Source organism: Pogona vitticeps, chromosome 4 (genome assembly GCF_051106095.1).
Source record: "Pogona vitticeps strain Pit_001003342236 chromosome 4, PviZW2.1, whole genome shotgun sequence".
In the NCBI taxonomy this organism is placed as follows: Eukaryota; Metazoa; Chordata; class Lepidosauria; order Squamata; family Agamidae; genus Pogona; species Pogona vitticeps.
In genome coordinates, this window is record NC_135786.1 from 223,810,489 (window position 1) to 223,830,629 (window position 20,141).

The following is a 20,141-nucleotide window of genomic DNA, read 5'->3' on the forward strand; positions in this document are numbered from 1 at the left end:
TAGAACTAGCTACGCCATTAATCAATAGCAATTTCCCTTAAAAAGCACCATAGTTGTTTTTTTCACACATTTTAGATTTGGATGTATCTTCAGGATGGAAGCCACTTCTGTCATCCTTCAAAATAAATTTGATGAATGTGCTTTGGGGCTTCTTGATCACAATCTTACAACCTTTGCCCAATGTACCAGCTTTCCAAATTTGGGCATTTTTCCGCGTAATGTTTCTGTTCATGTGATTTGTTACCACAGACCCTCACACACAGTAATCTGAGTTTTGTCAGTCACAAAGAATGACTAGAAAAATCATTTTTGTCCAAATTGACATGCTGAACTTTGTCCAAGCTCAGTCAGTTTTGGAGCTGTAGTCCAAACAAGTTCTTTTTCAAAACTCTGCAACTTTTCCAAATTCCACAGACTACAATTCTGAAATATTGGATTTGTGAAATCCACGTGGAACAATGCGGATCCAAGACTAAGACGGAAGTTTCCCAATCCTATCCCTCTCCTCCTAAAAAACATGCACTGGGTTTTTACATTTTATTTCATGCCAGTTTCATTCTGGATTAAGAGTCAAATTTCATTTCAGTTCCTTCTTTTACCTTTTAGCTCCTTCCTCCACCTTCATCAGCTAGAGGAAGCGTAACTCAGCAGAACCACTACTTAAAGCACGTTCAGTATGCAATGTGAAAACCCAGGCAGAATTTACAAGCCATTTGATTTCAGGTGAATTTCATACAGTACGCCGTATTTATTCACTTCCTCCTGACTTCCTAGTAGGATGACACTGGCATTTCTCTAAGGAATACAGCCCCTCTCCTCCCACATCCTCCGCCATCCTGATCTGCTTCTGTTCGACAAACCCTTTTAGACTAAATCAAGCCAGCTTTGGTCTAGGGAAACCTTTGCCGTGGAAGCAACACAACAATCTGATCAGCTCACGAGCTCTCAGTGCTGAGTGCCTCCTGCAAAATAGCTGCCAACTGCTCCTGAAAGTACACATGTTAGATTACAGGCTATTAGGGAAATGAAATCTCCAGCCTGCCTTCGCTCGCCTCAGTATCGCTCAGCGTGCAATTCCAGGTGACAAACATACTAAACAGTTCTAAGCCTCTATACGTACCTGCAGGGCCTCGAGGAACCTGAAGGATCCAAGCCTCCGGCCCCGGGGGACCAGACAGAAAGTGGCATTGTGCAGCATTTCACGATAATCATACCTAACAGGAGAGAGAAAGGGGGGGGGGGGAAATAATGAATTAACGACGTGTCCTAAAGTAACTGTGCATGAAAATGTAAACATCTGGCACTGCACATCTGGTTAGAATCATCCCTGGACAAGCTCACGTCTGTAAAGCTGACATAATATTAGAAGAGCAAAACAGTGAAAAAGAGAGAAGGGAACAGCCGAGACACCCTGGCAAAACCAGAGCACGTCTTAAGGCGTGGATGGTCAAAGTCTGGTCCCTAAAGCCGCTTTTGCTTCTCCCATTTCCCCTTTTTTCTGCTTGAAATGGCAAAAGGCCATTCCAGAAAGGTGGAGAAACATCTCAGGACCCTGCACGACTCAACACCAAAACACTCAATTTTTAAAGAGGAGTAAACATGTACCACATCTCTCCTCCCCGCCCCCCCCCGTGCTTTATGGCATGTTTGGCAGCCTAGGCAGACTGTTCAGGGGTTGATCTGGGGGGGGGGGGGACACAAAAAACCTGCCTCCAGACCCACCAAGGTTGATTGTCTCCATGCTAAAGTCTCTTGGACAAAGAGAGCCTCCCACCCAGCAGCCTGTTGTTGTTTAAACTGTATGGGAAGATGCTGCTTGTGACTAAATGATGTGTGCCATCAGCCACTGCTAAGAGAAACAGAGAAGTGGAACAGGCAGGCCTGCTTCACACGACACAGCTGTTGCTATGATACAGAGGCCTGGCACAGTGAACTTAGAGACAAACTAATGTGACCACTAGGTTAGCGGTTCTCAACCACGGACATGCACCACAATACACATTCCAATGCAACCTGGACAGTTGGGCATAGGTCAAGGACAAGCATGGGAGATGCTCTGGGGGCAGCTGCGGGAGGTTCTTCTTGGGTATACAGCCTTATATGAGGTGCGGACCCAGCTGATTTGAACTTCCTGCCACCCTGTGCAGGTCAAGTGTGTAGTGCAGAAGACACACAATGTTCTCTCTACAGGTATGCACTGTGGGAAGAATATTAGCAGCAGTGAGCAAGTTGTGTTTGGGGAACACTTCCTTCCAATACCTGATCCTTTCATGGAAAGATCACCCATTAAAACCTGAAGAACGCTGTGCCTCTTTCACTATTAACCACTTGTCCAAAGTGAACAAGATGCAGATTAGTGTGGGTTTCAGTCTTCTGCATTACTACTGTATGATGAACATGTTGGATTTTTTTAACCTACATCTCTTATTTCTCCTGCTCATTTAGTTTCCTGCCAACACACACAGACACAGACACAGACACACACACACACACACACACACACACACACACAAACAGACAAATTAGGATCAAGACCAAATTCCATTGAGACCTATTTTAGCTCTGAGAGAGCCAACGATTGAGGAAGGACCAGGCAGATGTCTGCGTTTCAGTGAGTTTTATGTGCTGATGTGTGGTCCATTCGATTCCCACTTAAGGCAACTCTTTTCAGTCTCTTTTTTAGGTTTAGCATATTCAGAATTTAATACACCATATAAAAATTTAATTAATACAGCAGTGGCATGGCCTGTGGCAACATCCATTTTCAGATCTTTTGGAATAGTTATCTTTTTACCTTGGTTTGATGGTCAATTATCTCACTTGCAAAGACAAACCAATTTGAAAATTGAGAAATGGACCAACTCTCAATACAAGTGACATTAGGAACATATTTAATAAGGTCAAATCCGCTTTGATTGGAATAAGGCTGAGACAGGAAAGAATGTACCTATAGAAAATGGATGGGGGAGGCACATTGACAGTGAATCATTTCTGCATGGAATTTCACTTATTCCCTTGTTTTACTTAACTATCGAAGTTTGGAAAACTGTGGTTTGGATCAAATCTTGCACATGTGTAGAGAAGACTCATTGACATCAATGGCCAGAATCCTACTGGTAATTATAAATGGAGAGGACCCATTTAATAATTTGTGGAATGCTAAGTCATTACTTACATAAATCCCATAAATTCTACTCCAGCTGGAACTACCAACAGGATTCTAGCCACTGGACCTTAGGTTAGCTTATTTACCACTTTTCAAATGCATGAAAGATTTTCATAAAAAGGAGGGGCAGGATTTGTTCTCCATTATTCCAAAGTGCAAGATACATAATAATGGGCTCAAATTACAGGAAACCAGATTTCGGTTGACTATCAGGAAAAACGTCATAACTGTTAAAGTAGTACAACAATGGAACCAATTGCCTTGGGAGGTGGTGAGCGTTCCAACATTCAAGAGAAAATTAGACAGCCATCTGTCAAATATACTTTGATTTGGATTCCTGCATTGAGCAGGGGTTTGGACTAGATGGCCTCCATGGTTCTATTATTTGTATCATTTATAGGCTGATGTTCTCCCAGTGAAGGGGCCAAAGGAAGCTGAAGGTCAGTAAGTCACAGTTAGTAAGTTACAGTTACAGTCGTGCCCCACTGGATGATTACCCCACTCTACGACGAATCCGCTTAACATTGAAGTTTTTGCGATCGCTTTTGCGATCGCAAAACAATGGTTTAAATGGGTTTTTTCGTTTCATGATGATCAGTTCCCTGGTTCGGGAACCGATTATTGCTATACAACGATCAGCAAGCAGCTGATCGTCGGGTTTCAAAATGGCCATCAGCTGAAGAAAATGTCCCCCTGCTATTTTTAGGACTGATTTTTTGCTTAACAGGCACCAGAAAATGGCCACCGTATGGAAGGTCTTCACTGGACAAACAGGTATTCAGCCCATTGGAACGCATTGAACAGTTTTCAATGCGTTTCAATGGTTTTTTAAAATTTCGTTTGATTAAGTTTTCGCTCTACAGCGATTTTGCTGGAATGAATTATTTTTTTTATTTTTTTTATTTATTTCTTTATTTATACCCCGCCTATCTAGTCATTTCGACCACTCTAGGCGGCTTACAACATAAAAACATAACAAATTTAGGAGAAATTTACAACAATTAATTAATTAAAGGATTCTGCAAGATGGGAAAATACAAAATAAATCAAATAAAAAGAGAAAGGAAGGAAAGAGGTCAGGAATTAACTGGAGGGGAAGGCCTGCTTATACATCCACGTTTTTAATTGGTTTTTTAAAATACCCAGCAAGGGTGCAGCTCGAATCTCCGGAGGCAGGTTATTCCAGAGGCGAGGAGCCACCGCGGAGAAGGCCCGGTTCCTTGTTTTTTTTCCTTCCGGGCCTCCCTCGGCATCAGGCTCCTCAGCCTCAGCTCCTGACCCACACCTGTGACACAGGTAGACCTAGGTGGGAGTAAGCGTTCTGCCAAGTATCAAGGTCCTAATCCGTTTAGGGCTTTATACGTAGGCATCAGAACTTTAAAGTCAACGTGGAACCGAATGGGCAGCCAATGCAGTGCGGCCAAGATAGGAGAAATATCATCGAATTTTCTCACTCCGCTAAGGATTCTGGCCGCCGCATTCTGCACCACTTGGAGTTTCTGCATCAACTTCAAAGGTAGCCCCATGTAGAGCGCATTACAGTGGTCTAATCTCGAGATTACGAGCGCGTGGACCAAGGTGGTGAGCGCCCCATCGAGATAGGGCCGCAGCCGGGCTATCCGCCAAAGGTAGAAAAAGGCGGTGCAGACCATGGATGCCACCTGAGTCTCCATGGTGAGCGCCGGGCCCAGATGGATCCCCAGGACCTCATTCTCTGCAGCCAGTGTCACCCCCCCCCCAAATGAGAGGGAGTCTCCCAAGCCACCAATAGTGGGAGCACCCACCCTCAGGACCTCCGTCTTGTCCGGGTTCAGCCTCAGCCCGTTCGCCTGCATCCATTGCAGTACAGCCCCCAGGCAGCGCTGAAGGGACAGAACGGCACCACCTGCAGAATTAACGTCATCAAGCGAGGCACCACTGTAGTTACAGTTACAGTGGTTATTTACCTTGGCTGCCTGAAATGTGTCTACTCTGACTAGTTTGAATCCAATTTGGTATATAATTTCCCCCTTTGTATTTCCCTGCATAATTTTTCTTCTCTTGGGATTGTGTTTTCAAAATTGCAACATACAGTGGTGCCCCGCATAGCGACGTTAATCCGTTCCAGATTAATCGTCGCTATCCAGAAACATCGCAATGCGGGTGGGGAAACCCCATAGAAACGCATTAAACTTTGGTTAATGCGTTCCTATGGGGTGAAAACTCAACGTTATGTGAAGATCCCCCATAGCGCTGCCATTTTCGCGCCCTCGGTAAGCGAAGAAATCGTGCAAAAATGGTTGCAGCGGCCATTTTGGAACCGCCAATCAGCTGGCCAAAAATGGGGCCAGCGCTTGGGCAGGAGGGTGGGGGAAGGCTCCCCCGCCCTGCTCCCAAGCGCACGCTGGCTTTTCTCCAGGAAGCGCTTCTCTGGGAGCAGCCGAAACGCCTGCCCGTCAGCTGTTCCAAAACGCGGGCGTTTCAGTGCTTCTCCAGGAGCAGCCAAAACGTCCGCCTTTAAGAACAGCTGAGGGGCGGGTGTTTGGGCTTATCCCGGAGAAGCGCTTCTCCGGAGCAGCCCCAACGCCAGCCTTTAGGAACAGCTGAGGGGTGGGCGTTTGGGCTTCTCCCTGAGAAGCGCTTCTCCGGGAGCAGCCGAAACGGCAGCCTTTAGGAACAGCTGAGGGGCGGGCATTTGGGCTGCTCCCGGAGAAGCGCTTCGCCGCGAGCAGCCCAAACGCCTGCCGGTCAGCTGTTCCAAAAAGCGAGCCTTTGGGCTGCTCCTGGGGAAGTGCTTCCCTGCGAGCAGCGCAAAGCCCGTTTTTTGGGAACCGCTGACCGGCGGGGGCTTTGCGATGATTGTAGGGGAGCGCTCCCCCATGATCATCGCAAAGTGAATTTTCCCCATAGGGGCCATCGCAAAGCGATCGCTCTTGCGATGGGAAAAAATCCATCGCAAAGCGATTTCATCACTAAACGGAGCGATCGTTATGCGAGGCACCACTGTACTCTTGTGATAGGGTGAGATGGGATACTATGTTTTATACCAATACATAATTATACAATCTCTTTTAACAAAATGGTATAATATTATTTGCTGTTCGGAGAGTACAATTACATTCATTCATTTATTTGCACTGATCTTGGATAAGGGAGAGTTCTAGCTAACTTCCAAGTATGTATGTACGTACGTACGTACAGTGGTGCCCTGCATAGCGACGTTAATCCGTTCCAGGATTAACGTCGCTATCCGGATTCGTCGCTATGCGGGGGGGGGAAACCCCATAGGAACACATTAAAACGGGTTTAATGCGTTCCTATTGGGGCGAAAACTCACTGCTATGCGGGGAATCCTCGATCCGGCCGCCATTTTCGCTGCCCGGTAAGCGAGGGCAGGGCGCGAAAATGCTGCGGGCGGCCATTTTGCGGATGCGGCGGCCATTTTGGAACCGCTGATCAGCTGTTTAAAAAACATTGCAATGCGATCGCATTAGCGATCGCAAAAACGCGTCGCTATGCAAATTCGTCATTAAACTGTGTGCTTGTTAAGCGAGGCACCACTGTATGTATGTATGTATGTATGTATGTATGTATGTATGTATGTATGTATGTATGTATGTATGTATGTATGTATGTATGTATGTATGTATGTATGTATGTACAGTATGTTAAAATCCACATTTGTAATCTATGACTAATGGATTGATTTAATATAACCCATTGGTTGATCCATTTTTTCAGTTCTAATAAGATATTGACACAAAAAGCTGCACAAGAATGGAACAATTCATTGTCATTGGAGAAAGAGGTTTGACAGCCAGGAAAGCCCAGCAAGGGTTATGAGGCACCAATACAAGTGGCTCTTAATCTGCTAGGAAATATATCTAGAAAAGAATCATGTTGTGTTAACTGCGGGACAGAAGGGACAAATTAGGTTAGGTTGGAGGAGGGATTGGACAATTCTGAATCTACGCATGTGTTGTGATGTGACACGGGTTCTGGAGAAGTATGGATTGCTACCACTATCCTATCCCCTGCTCTGACCATTCTTGAAAATTAAAGCATTCCACAAGACTCTACTGTTTTCTTTCCAGGTCCATCCATCATTTCAGAACCATTTACCAAAAATACGCATCAAACTCCTAACAGTTTCAAGCCAGTTATTAGCTAATTGTACTTTTGGCAAATGTGTAAATGGCTCTGAACCTGCCAAACTGCTGGTTCAGAGACAAAACGAATCAAGATTAAATATCCTACCTCCTCCCCAATTCTTCCGCAACCCAAACACACATATAAATATGCCTCTTATTTCTCCAGGGATTTCTACATGCCAGTAATAGGTGCTACTTGACAGCAAAAATCAGGGACGGAAATTTTCCCAACTCTCATAATCTCATTTAATAATAGCCTGCAGGCACTGAATGTATTTTCCCTTTTTCAAAAAGGTTATACTGGGGAAAGGAGACAAGAAATATATATATATATATATATAGAGAGAGAGAGAGAGAAATGTAAGTCTGTATCTATTTTTATATTTGTTCTCAGAACAGCTATGAAGACCAAGCAGATTTTAAATTATAGCAGCCATCGTTTCGGAAGACCTATTTTACTTAAACAAGCGAGTGTAACTTTCCTAAGAAAAGGAATGGATTGATATTATCACTATGGAGAGCCAACAAGGGGAAAAATTATCTCACTTAACACTAGAAAAGAATATTTTCATCCTGTAAAGAAATGAATAAAATGTGGGGTGGGGCTGTATGTATAAGTTTTCTCTTCATCTCCCCATCTTTTTTTCTGCTAACTTTTCAGATTTATTTGTAATCTTGAACCCTCAGCCAAAAGATTGCAAGAAACTACAGCTGCAGTGTTCTGTGGTTCCAAACTGCACTTGTTGGTAAATCTACTCTGTCTGCAGTCAGAATCTGGCTGGGTGGGTGGGGAAGTGCAGTGGTGCCTCGCTTAACGGTGATAATCCATTCTAGGAAAATCGCCATTAAGCGAAAACATCGTAAAGCGAAAATAAAAAGTCCATTGAAACGCATTGAAAACCTTTCAATGCGTTCCAATGGGCTTAAAACTCACCGTCCAGTGAAGATCCTCCATACACCGGCCATTTTCACTGCCTGTATAGCGAGGAATCCATCCCTAAACACAGTGGGGAGCCATTTTATTTACCCGGTGGCCATTCTGAAACTGCTGGTCAGCTGTTGGAAAATCGTCGTTTTGCAAAGAATCGGTTCCTGAAGTAGGGAACCGATCATCGCAAAGTGAAATTCCCCAATTTAGACCATCGTTTAGATCACAATTGCGATTGCAAAAATATCGTCATAATGCGGATTCGTCGTAGTGCGAGGCAACGTAAAGTTGGGCACCACTGTACCTTCTTCAGAGTTCCTACTCCAGTCCTCTGGCTGGCCACAGAGAGTGGCAAAACGTCAGGAAGAACAACCTTCAGAACACGGCCAAATAACCCGAAAAACCCACAACAACTACCTTCTTTTTGTTATGTTAGCAGTACAAATCAATAGGAGATATCTTCCCATTTCAGAGAAGATCATGATCCTTGGATAACACCTGTATATCTGATTTCTGTTGTAGGCACAGGACTATGGCCTGGGAGGGGGGAAGCTGGCCATTTTACAAAACAAGCAGGCGAAAGAGAATTTATCCTTAGAGGTATCTGAGTTCTCTACTGTAGGCATAACGCTACATTGCAGGTTTCTCCATCCTGGTGGCCTCCTGATATTCTGGACGAATCTGGCCATGTAGACAAGGGCGGATGAAAATTGCATGTGCTGGCAACGAACCAGAGGGATTCTACCTGCACCAAAAAAAGTAGAAGCCCCAGACAGGGACCCAAAAAAGTGTGGTTAGGAACGCTCTGGGAGTGGGCTGGTTCACTCTAACAAAGATGCTGCCTGATGACCAGCTTTAGGACTGAACCTGTTCGTTCCTGCAACAGAACAAACAGTGGTCTAAGTGCCCATGTAGTCAGCATCTTTTAATAAAAAGTATAGAATCAGTTAATCCAATTTTTAAAATACTGAATGTGGTATAGCTGATAGAGAGACAGACTAGGACTCAGAAAACTTGGTTTCCAATCCATATTTAGCTATAGGGAAATCACCTGACAGGCAAAAACGCTAATTAAATATCTCACTTGAAAATCTTAATAGAGTTGCTATCATTTGGTTCTAATGCGACAATGCAAATTCTGTACAGTAGAAAAACAGTGGTGTCGAACTGTGGCCCTCCAGATGTTCTTGGCCTTCAACTCCCAGAAATCCTGGCCAGCAGAGGTGGTGGTGAAGGCTTCTGGGAGTTGAAGTCCAAGAACATCTGGAGGGCCACAGTTCGACATCACACCACTGCCTTAAGCTGTTAAGAGGAAACTTTCCAGGGCATCCTGTTCTGAGCCTTGTCATACTTACGCTGCCTGTCTCACCATCATTTGGTTTAGCTTTGGTTTGATGTTATACCTATTAAATTATATTATGAATTTTTTTGATTATTTGTTATTCTATTCTTGATCATTTGCTTTGTTATTGTCAAATTATATGATATGCCTACCACTTATCAGGTGATATACAAGTAAATGAAAGAAATAGTAAACAAATACATTATGCAAAATTTTCTATATTTCCCCGTTTTATTCTTTAATAACCTGTCACAATTTTGCTAGCCATGGAGGGTTTAATGATGATCTGAAACTCTGCACCTAACCACCAGAGGAACTGATTAAGAAGAGCATGTTGTCGTTCTCAGTACAGATAGCGGTTTGATTTTAAATTCAACAGCTCATATGACAACATTCTTGGGAATAAAACAATCCAAAGGAGAAATAGTTTAAAAAGGGAAAGAAGGAACATTTTCTGCTCAAATGTTCTCCCATTTTTCTATGCACCAACCATGATCTTTCCAGCACATGGCTCATGACAGGGACGTTTTACATGCACCCAAAAATAGATTCCCCTTTAGGGCTTATATAAGCCAGTCCTATATTCCATATCATTAATGTACTAAAAATGTAAAATCCACTTAATGTTCTCGAAAGCTACAAGGTCCATTAAATGCCAGATTTAGAGATTGCATAAGAAAGAAGTTCGCTCTGTGATGGGGGAGAAATGGGATGATATGCCAGATTGTTTTTCTGTTGGGGCATTTTCACTCACACCCATACATTGATTTGTTAATGATAAACATATGATTTAATACAGCACAAATACCAAAAGTCTATCCAGGTACCATAAGTCTATCCATTCAATACTGATCATCCTTGGTTATGTTCAGAGAAGGGCACAGTGTAGTGTCAACAGGTATCTATACTTATGACTAAATATTGGGTGTGTGGGTGTCATAGACGATTGGTAAAACATGCATAACTTGAGTGAAGAACATTTAAGGTTCATTCCAAATTGGATCCTGGTACTTTCTGTACAAGCCATTTCCCAAAGAAGGAAGGGGACCAATTTTATTTGAGCTTGTATTTTATTTGATCTTTTTAGCTGTTTTTAAAGCAGTTGTTTATTTCTTTGTGGACACTGCTCATTTTTAAAAGTTTTATGTTGTTGGACAGGTTCATACATAAACACACACAAGCAAAATATTACAGTTGAAGTTAGATGTTGTGTTACATTATTGATTTTATTGGAATACACTCTGGTGTAGAGTGGAAGAAGAAGAAGAGGAGGAAGAAGAACAATAATAACAACACCGCACACCACACAGTACACAGGTGGCCACCTTCCAACATTCACCCTTATACTGGGTAGGGTTAAATCAAAATGCTTCTTCTTATCTTGAGAATCTCACCTGCAGCAAAATCGCCCTCTACAGACAAACATAGGAAGCTACCTAAGTTAAACCATTGGACATTCTAGAATGAAACTGGGACCTTCAGCATGTAGCACTCAAAAGGCAGGGGCACATGCTGTCCGTATATCCTTTCACCTCTTTCTAAAGTCATCTATGCTTGCAACTTTGTTGTGTCTGTTTTGGCAACGGAGGTTCTACAGATTAATTATGAATTGTAAGAGAACTGGGAAGGAAGGAAGGAAGGAAGGAAGGAAGGAAGGAAGGAAGGAAGGAAGGAAGGAAGGAAGGAAGGAAGGAAGGAAGGAAGGAACAGCGTGAGTTCACATCTTATTAAGATCTTAACAATATCCTTCCTGAGAAGTGTTCCCCAAAAGAATGTAAGATAGACAGTTTGTAACCTTCTGGAGAAATGGATTAATTCAATCTCTTAGCTTTCTAAGATGATCAAGGAAAAAGTGAGGCCACTTTTAGATTACAATTGTGATGGGGAGATGAGGATAAAAGACCTAGAGAGCTTTTAATCAAATTATATGCCAATAGACCTAATAGACTAATTGAGCTATCCTTACAGGGAGAAATAAAATACATTTTCCTTTATAAAAAAGAATCTGGGAACTACTTTAATCAGGAAAATATCCAAGTGCTTTTGAAATTCCCACCAGAAACATTAAAGAAAAATATATAATACTGTACAATCCCAGCTATGCTGAAACAAGAGTAAATCCAACTGAGCTCAAGGATTATGTTTTCCTCTGAGAGGATCAATCAATCAATCAATCAATCAATCAATCAATCAATCAATCAATCAACCAGCCTGCCTGCCTGCCTGCCTGCCTACCTACCTACCTACCTACCTGACAAAAGGAAAAACATCAGTTTCATAGCTGTACAAAAACTTCACTTATAGTTAATGTTAAAGTTTTGAGAAATTGCTTTTCTGGATTACAACTTTTAGAATCCTCTGTTTACCATACCCAGTAAAATTTAGAAGCCAAATAAAGTTTCTCAAATTCTGGTTCTTGCACATGATAGGACTTCTGGTCCAAGAGGGTAAGCACATGTGCAAAAATTCCAACCCAATGAAATTAATGGGCTTGTTCATCACAAGTAATATAAGTATTTCAAGAAATCTAAACTAGTTGGGACTAACACTGGATTTAGCTCCATATGTATACAGTACTACATATGTCTACCTCTGCAGTGAGACCTGTCTTGCCTTTTGACAATCATTATCATAAGGCATTGACTTCAAATTGCTTTTAGTAAAGCAAATACCCATTTTTGTGAACCTGCCTGTCCCATATTGCTACTACTACATAATCCTTCCTATACCATAATTATTTCCAACATGTGAACTTCTGAAACCAATCAACTTGTAAAACTGGCAAAGCATGTGGTATTCGCCTATGTTATAGGTAGGAAATAATTTGTTAAAAATGAATTAGTTACCCCATATCTGCCATCAATTTTCAACTGCTAGTGATTTTAAAGTGAGATATTCCAATAGTTAAATGTCAGCAGTATTACTTTTTGATTGACCATTAAAGTTTCTCATTGCTTTAATTCATTACTTTTGAGGGGTGGAAGGCAGACATTTTTAGTAATTGTAAATGATTTTTTACTTCATCTATTTAATGATGAATGAATGAATTTGATAATTCTTTCTTAAATGAAGCATTAATAAATTTTATTTAAAGACTCAGATTTAATGACTTAGCCCTAATATTAACTTTTCCAGGTTCCATTCTGATACGTATTTGGATTTTTTCACATATAAGTAGAGGCAACAGTCACTAGAGCATATATGCAGCAGGCAGGTGTATTGAATCACTACTCAAAAACACTTGCATGTGCACCAGTAAAGTACTGTACATATATTTGATATGTTCATTCAAATACATACTTAACATACCTTGGACATGGACACATGCACACAGTGAATAAAGTCATCCACAGAGTACTGTATGTCTTTATCTGTTATTAGACACAATGGAACATAAACCAGTGGTTCCCAATCTTGGATGAAAATTCCCTAAAATCAGCACAGGTAATGGTGAAGGCTTTTGGGAATGAGTTCGCTCATTCGTTTGTTCTATCTATCTATCTATCTATCTATCTATCTATCTATCTATCTATCTATCTATCTATCTATCTATCTATCTATCTATCTATCTATCTATCTATCTATCTATCTATCTATCTATCTATCTATCTATCTATCTATCTATCTATCTATCTATCTATCTATCCATCCATCCATCCATCCATCCATCCATCCATCCATCCATCCACCCACCCACCCAATTTATACCCCACCCATCTAGACCAAAGTTACTCTGGACGGTGATAACCATATAGATCTGAAGATAACCATATAACACATTTTTAAACACACACTAAATAATACATCTATAATGCAAAAAATATAAAATTACAAATAAAAGTAAAAAAAAAATAAAGAATCCTTTAACCAGGAAATACAACAGTCAATTAAGTTAGAAAAGGGAAAGGGCGTCAACTACCTCTAAATGTCAATTTTAAAATGTTCTGCTCAAAAGGAATATTTTAACTTGGCATCAAAAAGAAAAGGAGATCAATTCCAATCACTTTTAGTCCAAGAACATCTGGAGAACCAAGGTTGGAAAACACTGATGTAAACCATTCCTGACTCTAATTCACATCTCTCTCACACACACACATCTCACTCTCTCTCACACAAACGCACACACGCACACAAACACATACACAAATGTACACACAGATATGTGTGTTTGCTTCTATTCAGCTGAAACAGAGTACTGTTCAGTATACAAATTACAGGTATTGGGGTGCTTTTAAAATTGCCTTGTGTTTGACTTTGTGCTCGTTGGAACAGAGCTGAGAAGGATGGGAGCATTCGAATCTTTCATCCTAAAAGACTAAACATCCCTATTGAAATTGAACTTTTTAGATGCTTGTTATCTCACAGTCTGTTACATGTCTGGCCTTCCTTGGGTGTTGATGCCTTTTTACTGTGCTAAGAGGTTGTGATTCAGGTTTCCACAAAGGGACCTTGGTGAAAGGTTACCCTTCACATAACCACTTCACACATTCAGACAGCTTTCTGCCGATGCAGTGAGAGGTGTGTCATAGCTCTCCCCTTTCTGCTGGGCACATTCCGAAAACTAATTCTTCTAGAGTCTAGCTGCTGACATAATTTGTTATATTTTATATAACTCTGTGTTGAAAGTGACACACAGGAAGAGTTTAGATTTTGGAAGGCCTCTGTGGTGCTTTTGTCCTTCCTGTTTGCTTGAGTAGTTGTCTTCCGTAGGGTCAGGAAGATGGTCGGGTGATTGGACAGATGTTCTGTCTCAATTAAGGTGACCCTTTTCAGGGTTAGAGGTAGAGATTATCCAGAAGTGACTTACTGTTCCGTTTTTCTGTGAGCATCCTGAGACTGTGCAACTTGGCCAAAGCCACACAGGCTGGCTTTTCTCCCTGTAGACACAGTGAGGAGTCGAATCTCTCCCTTTTGCTCTTCAATTGATACCTAAACCACTGAGCTATCCAGCCAGCTGGCTGCTTATTACATGGCAATATTTCATTCTGGTGAAATACCATTTAGGTGTTTAAGTGGCTCTTGGCCAGCTCTGCAGCAGTTTAGTTATACATACAGATGCACACACATACATTGCTCAGCCACAACATTAAAACTACTGACAAGTGAAGTAAACAGGCAGCAGATCCACATTTTGTTCACACACTGGACAATCATTTCATTTGATACAGCTCTTATGTTCTTATCTCCTCACCACTGACTATGGTGACTGGGCACCACCTGGAGAGCCCCACGTTGTCACCCAGATGTAGGCAAGCGTGGGCTCAAATTGTCACTGAATCTACACAAACTCCCTCTCATGGACTCTGAATCAATATCCTGTTATTCGGGGCTGATTTTTTTAATGAAGATAAGGAATGAGAGAACCATGAAGGTGGGCTGCCTTATTCCTTTTGTTCTGATCCAACAGAACTACTGTCAGATGTTGTTCTTTCATGCCACCAAGCCATCACGAAGTCAAGCAGACACAGGACAAAACCCATGAGGAATCCAGTGTGGAAAATTAACATTATTAATTCAGAAGTGCTCAATCAAGCAATAAAACACCTGACATTCACACCTTGTCAATTTAACCACCTTTTGTCTGATGGGATTCTTCTGCTTGGTGTGGAAGGTGTTGCGTTTCCACACCAGAACTGTCTAGTGCTGCCATGGAAACTTGGCACATGATATGGAACAAATGCAGGATCATTTCACACCTTTCCAGCAACCTCATCTGGTTTCATTACTGTCACTCAAGGTGCAGGTGGCGTAACTAGCACAATATGTCTTCTGCAAGTTTCAGTTAATGGTCCAACTATGTTCTTCTCTGGACAAGAATAATCTAGCATCCTAACCGAACCTATTCTCAGTGAGTTCATGCTTTAGTAATCTTTAGATTAGAACAGTGCAACATGCTATAAATGCGGTTGCCCACAGAGATGGCTCCACACACACAACAAAAGCAGGACTCAGAAGGCAGTGGCCAGGCTGATAAGAACCAGATATTCTGTTCATACAACATACATGTCTAGAAACTCTTCAAAGTGCTGAGTTTAACCTGCAATGCCCTATACTGCTCAGGATCCCAACACTTCATGGAACTGCTGTTTTATTCTCCTCTACCACTTTCCTTCAAGGGTTTCCTCTGAAAGAAGGTGATGATCAGAGAAAGAGTCTTCTTGGCTGTGGCCCCGACCAACAGAATATTACGTTTGGTGAGGGCCTCTCTCTTAGACATCTCCAGGGCACTCTTTGAACTAGATCAGAGCATCCTGAACATGTCACCAAACTACAGGATCTCAGGACGGCAAGCGGTAGGATCAAAGTAAGATAAGGGTATTTTGTAGATTCACAACTGTGAGTTACTGGCTCCTGCTGACATTACTGCCGGGCTGCTCCTGGAAAGAATACATTTGGCATCTGTTGAGGTGAAATAAACACTTTTCTCTGACATCTGGAGTTACCTCCCAGGAAGGACTTATTGCTTTCACCTCAGGCTGAAGCAGCAGTCTTCTGAGGACATTACCTTGCAGGAGAGTATTTCCCCAGCCATACCTCGTAACTGCCTCAAGGACTTTTATTAGCCATTTTATTCTTGCCACTGGGGTTGATGAAACCCCACCACCGCTGCCTCTTTCCCTCATGTCATTCGCTGTCAGACATTTTATTAGGTTTCAAGCTCTTTCCCACAATGATTAAGCGACACATGCTTTCAGCTAATACCATTTTAGGCAGTATAAACAAATGGCCCTATTTGTAATCAATTCTAATTTATTCACACTTTAATTGAAATATCCCTCCTCTCTACTACCCATAGCTGAGAAAACATAGACGGACTCATCTATCACGCAGGTGTAAACACCATAGTGCTATGTAGGCAATTATCAGAAAGGCAGGACATCTCTGTAATTTCAACTTCTCCATCCAATACACAGTACACTGCTTTGCTTCCCCCTCCCTTTCCTTTGCAAAGTATTAGTCCTGTCAGTCAATGCTTGGATTAAGACAGCGGCTCTGAATTCCTGGCTTTCCATTATTCCAACGAGCATAAGCAGACAGAAAGGACCCTTTACCCATTAATGAGCCATACTTCACATTCTTCCTTAAAGTTTAAGAATTTCCTCATTACACGATGCCACAGATTATATACTCTGACACATTTTTTTTTGACTGGTCATTATCGTGATTCAGTACCCAGAGCCTTGGTGTTTTTGTTCTTAAAAATCATAGATTGCCCGTCTAGAGATGAACAGAACCAAATGGCTCCATGACTACCCATGTAAAAAATGTCCCACTATTGAAGGTAAGTAAAAGACTTAAAATGGATCCATAAGTCAATTTGTTGTATAGTGGCCAGATATGCAATAGAACTAATGGTGTAGCAGTCCAGGTCAGCAGTCTTCGAAATTTGCAGATTATGGTATAAACCAGAACGTAAGTTACAATGTAGAGCCCTCTTAAATGTTGTGTATTTTTACTTATCTCTTTACCACACACATAAGGTCAGTTAGTATTTTCTTGCTTTTAATGAACTCTTTCCTTAATTTGTCTGTTAATGTAATTCTGCATATTGCAGAAGCTTTGTGATGGAGAGCTAAACTACAGATCCAGTTCACATAGTCTGCTTAATTACTGTAAATGTAAGGCTGAACAGAGTTCAGGCTGGCCAGATCTAATTTTTTAGATCCCAAGATTTATAGCAATCAGAACCCCCCCCTCAACACACACACACACACACACACACACACACACACACACACACACACACACACACACACACAACCCCATACACCTAGAATTAAAGAACAGTGCACCTCTGAGCACATTCGAAGCCAAGGACTTTGCATGCAAGACAGAACTAAGTTCACAGATTTCACAATGCAATCTACACCAGTAGATTCCAGAGTCCTTTCTTTTATCCCTGGTTTACTGGGCATCTTAAGAGTCTTGTATGAACAGAAAATGTTACTCAAAATGGTGAATCTCAGCCTCTGCTGCTCCAGATGCTTTGGACTTCACGTCCTGTAAGCCCTAGCCAGCAGAGCCCATGGCCAGAGGTTCTCAGAACAATCAGCAGTCACTGGCAAGGCAATTTCTATCCACAGCTGTCCATCATGGCGCAGAATACAGCTTGACGACCACAGGCTTAGATCATCCTCCCAGATGGAAATGGTAATAGCCACCCTTTAATTTTCTCTAAGACGCTTTTCAACAGAGACGTCAAGGCCGGCAAGGAGGAGTTTGAGCTAACAAAACGTGTTGCATAAGCACTGTGTTTAAATCATTCATTTGGCCAATATGGAGCAACTTGAGACTGGTAGCCAGCTGCCTGCTATTACATTCTGCTTAGAATATCAAACTCCAGACTAGAACAGGGGAGGTTCTCCCCTTCAGCCACCTCACTGCTTGCGGTGCCAAAATCTGCTATGGCAAACACCCAAGTCTTTCCTGAATCTGCAAAGTCCATAGAAAAAGGCACACGGTCTCCCCAGACAGAGCATCTGGCTCACTTAAGAGTGTTGCAACAACTCTCAACTTATTAAGCACATATGACATTGCAGAGCAAACCAACAGAGCTCCTTCTTATTCCCCCACCCCGAATATTAAGTTTCAACTATACTGGTTAATTAGGCAGTTTTCAGCAGATGCATTCTTAATGTTGAGAGTTCAGAACTACGGGAGACACATGCAGGCGCGCGCGCACACACACACACACACACGCACACGCACGCGCGCGCGCGCACACACACACACAGCAAGCAAGAGAATGAACCCAAAGAGAATCCTGGGTTCTGTCCTGCAGAATGTCTTACTGGCTGCGTTCCATTACGGTATTTTGGCTTTTAAGTAAGCCGTCAAGTAAAACTTGGCATCTAAAACACAACGTGAGTAACAGCTTTTGTAAGAAACCCAACAATTCAGCTGCGTGTCAGAGAGACAGTTGTCTAGGAGCAAGCTTTTAATGCAGCCTAGTTGGACCAAAGCCACTGCCATTAAATCGGTTGCGTCTGGATTAAGGTTCAGTGCCATTTAGGGATAACCTTACACCTCCCAAACCTGGCGTGGCTGGTAATAATTTCAAGCTTCTTTCCACCCAAGCACTTGTTTTTCAGAATTATGTGGGGGGGGGGGAAGAAGTTTGGAAGGTGCAAACACATAATTGGAAAACTTTTTCCCCCTGCTTGAAGGGCTAATTGATTTCACAGGTGTTTAATTATCATTTGCTGTGAGATAATACCTTGTAGTGCCATAAAAAATGGATTTAATTTTCAAGTGCTTGCAGAACCATTGCCAAAGCCAAGTAAGAGCTAAAGCAAGATAATTATTCTATAAATCAAACACACTGCCTCCTTTCTTTGAAATTTTTAATACTTGGCTATAATGATATCTGACGACCTTGAAACCAACATAAAAAGGATTTTGGTGCCAACTGCTGAGAGGCAGCCATCAGAGTATTGCATTCAGCTTGATTCATTAACACCGGAGCAGACAGCCACGGTCCCCTTGGTGCGGTCAATCCCAGTAGGCGGAGGTGTGAGCTGAGGGGCAGCATCAACAGAAATACTGGCACTCGTGGCTCAATGTTGAACCTGAGAGTCACTGGGGGCACTGCCAAGCTGTTTATGTCAAAGACCATATATAGCAAAGTGGGAGCAATCGGTTTTGAATGGGTAGGGGCAAGAGACAAAGGATTATGGAAATCTGTTTCTCCCCCCCCCCCCCCCAAATAAGACCATAGGCCCATCTAGCTCTGATTGTTACTCTCACCGGCCAAAGCTCGCCATGGTTCCAAGCAGGATGTCCCACCTACAGAAGCCATCCAAGTAGCAACCAGGCCTGACACTCCTTAGCTTTTGAAATCAGGTTAAGAACCGGTGTGTTCAGTGTCTTATGACAGTACTCCCTTTACAGCTGTAAATTGGCCGCTGCAGTCCACCTCTCTCTCTCTCTCTTTCTCTTTGAGAAACGTAATTATTTTTAAATGGCAAACTGGACCCTTTGTCATAGAAATCCTCCCACTAGTCATCATAGTTGTTTTTAGTGGGAAATCTTTCCCCAAATAACTGGATGTTTACTTCCATTACTTATAGTACAGGAAAAAGTGTCCTTTATTCAATGTATTCTTGAAGGCTTTCACGGCCGGGATCTGATGGTTGTTGTGGGTTTGTCGGGCTCTTTGGCTGTGTTCTGAAGGTTGTTCTTCCTGACGTTTCGCCAGTCTCTGTGGCCGGCATCTTCAGAGGACTGGAGTAGGAACTCTGTCCATGCTCAACTATCAAACAAACAGCAACAGAGCATGAAAAACCCACAACAACTGTCCTTTATTCATTTGTTTTTAATTCTGCAGGTGAACAGAAAAGGGGTTGGGCGGGAAAAATCATAAAATTGTATGACACTGAGCATTCCCTTCAATTATGCAAAGAGAGCAGAGCAAAAGTATCTCTATTAATCACTGGATCTTGAATTATGGACTGTTCGATCACAGTGTTGGCCAAATGCTAAAAATAGGATCTTGGTCTCTCTCTCTCTCTCTCTCTCTCTTTCTCCACTCAACTTCCTTCTCTGCTGACCGTGCTTAGCACCTACTAGGATAAA

The 20,141-nt window shown here is 42.2% G+C and overlaps 1 protein-coding gene across 1 annotated transcript in view; it reads right to left on the reverse strand.

Moving 5' to 3' along the window:
* The window catches only part of EXT1 (exostosin glycosyltransferase 1), a 290,661-nt gene that overhangs the window by 44,471 nt on the left and 226,049 nt on the right, over positions 1-20,141 (reverse strand). Inside the window, exon 2 of the mRNA XM_020789593.3 lies at positions 1,121-1,214. Within this exon, the coding sequence (XP_020645252.2) occupies positions 1,121-1,214 (94 nt within the window). The remainder of the gene's footprint in view (positions 1-1,120; positions 1,215-20,141) is intronic.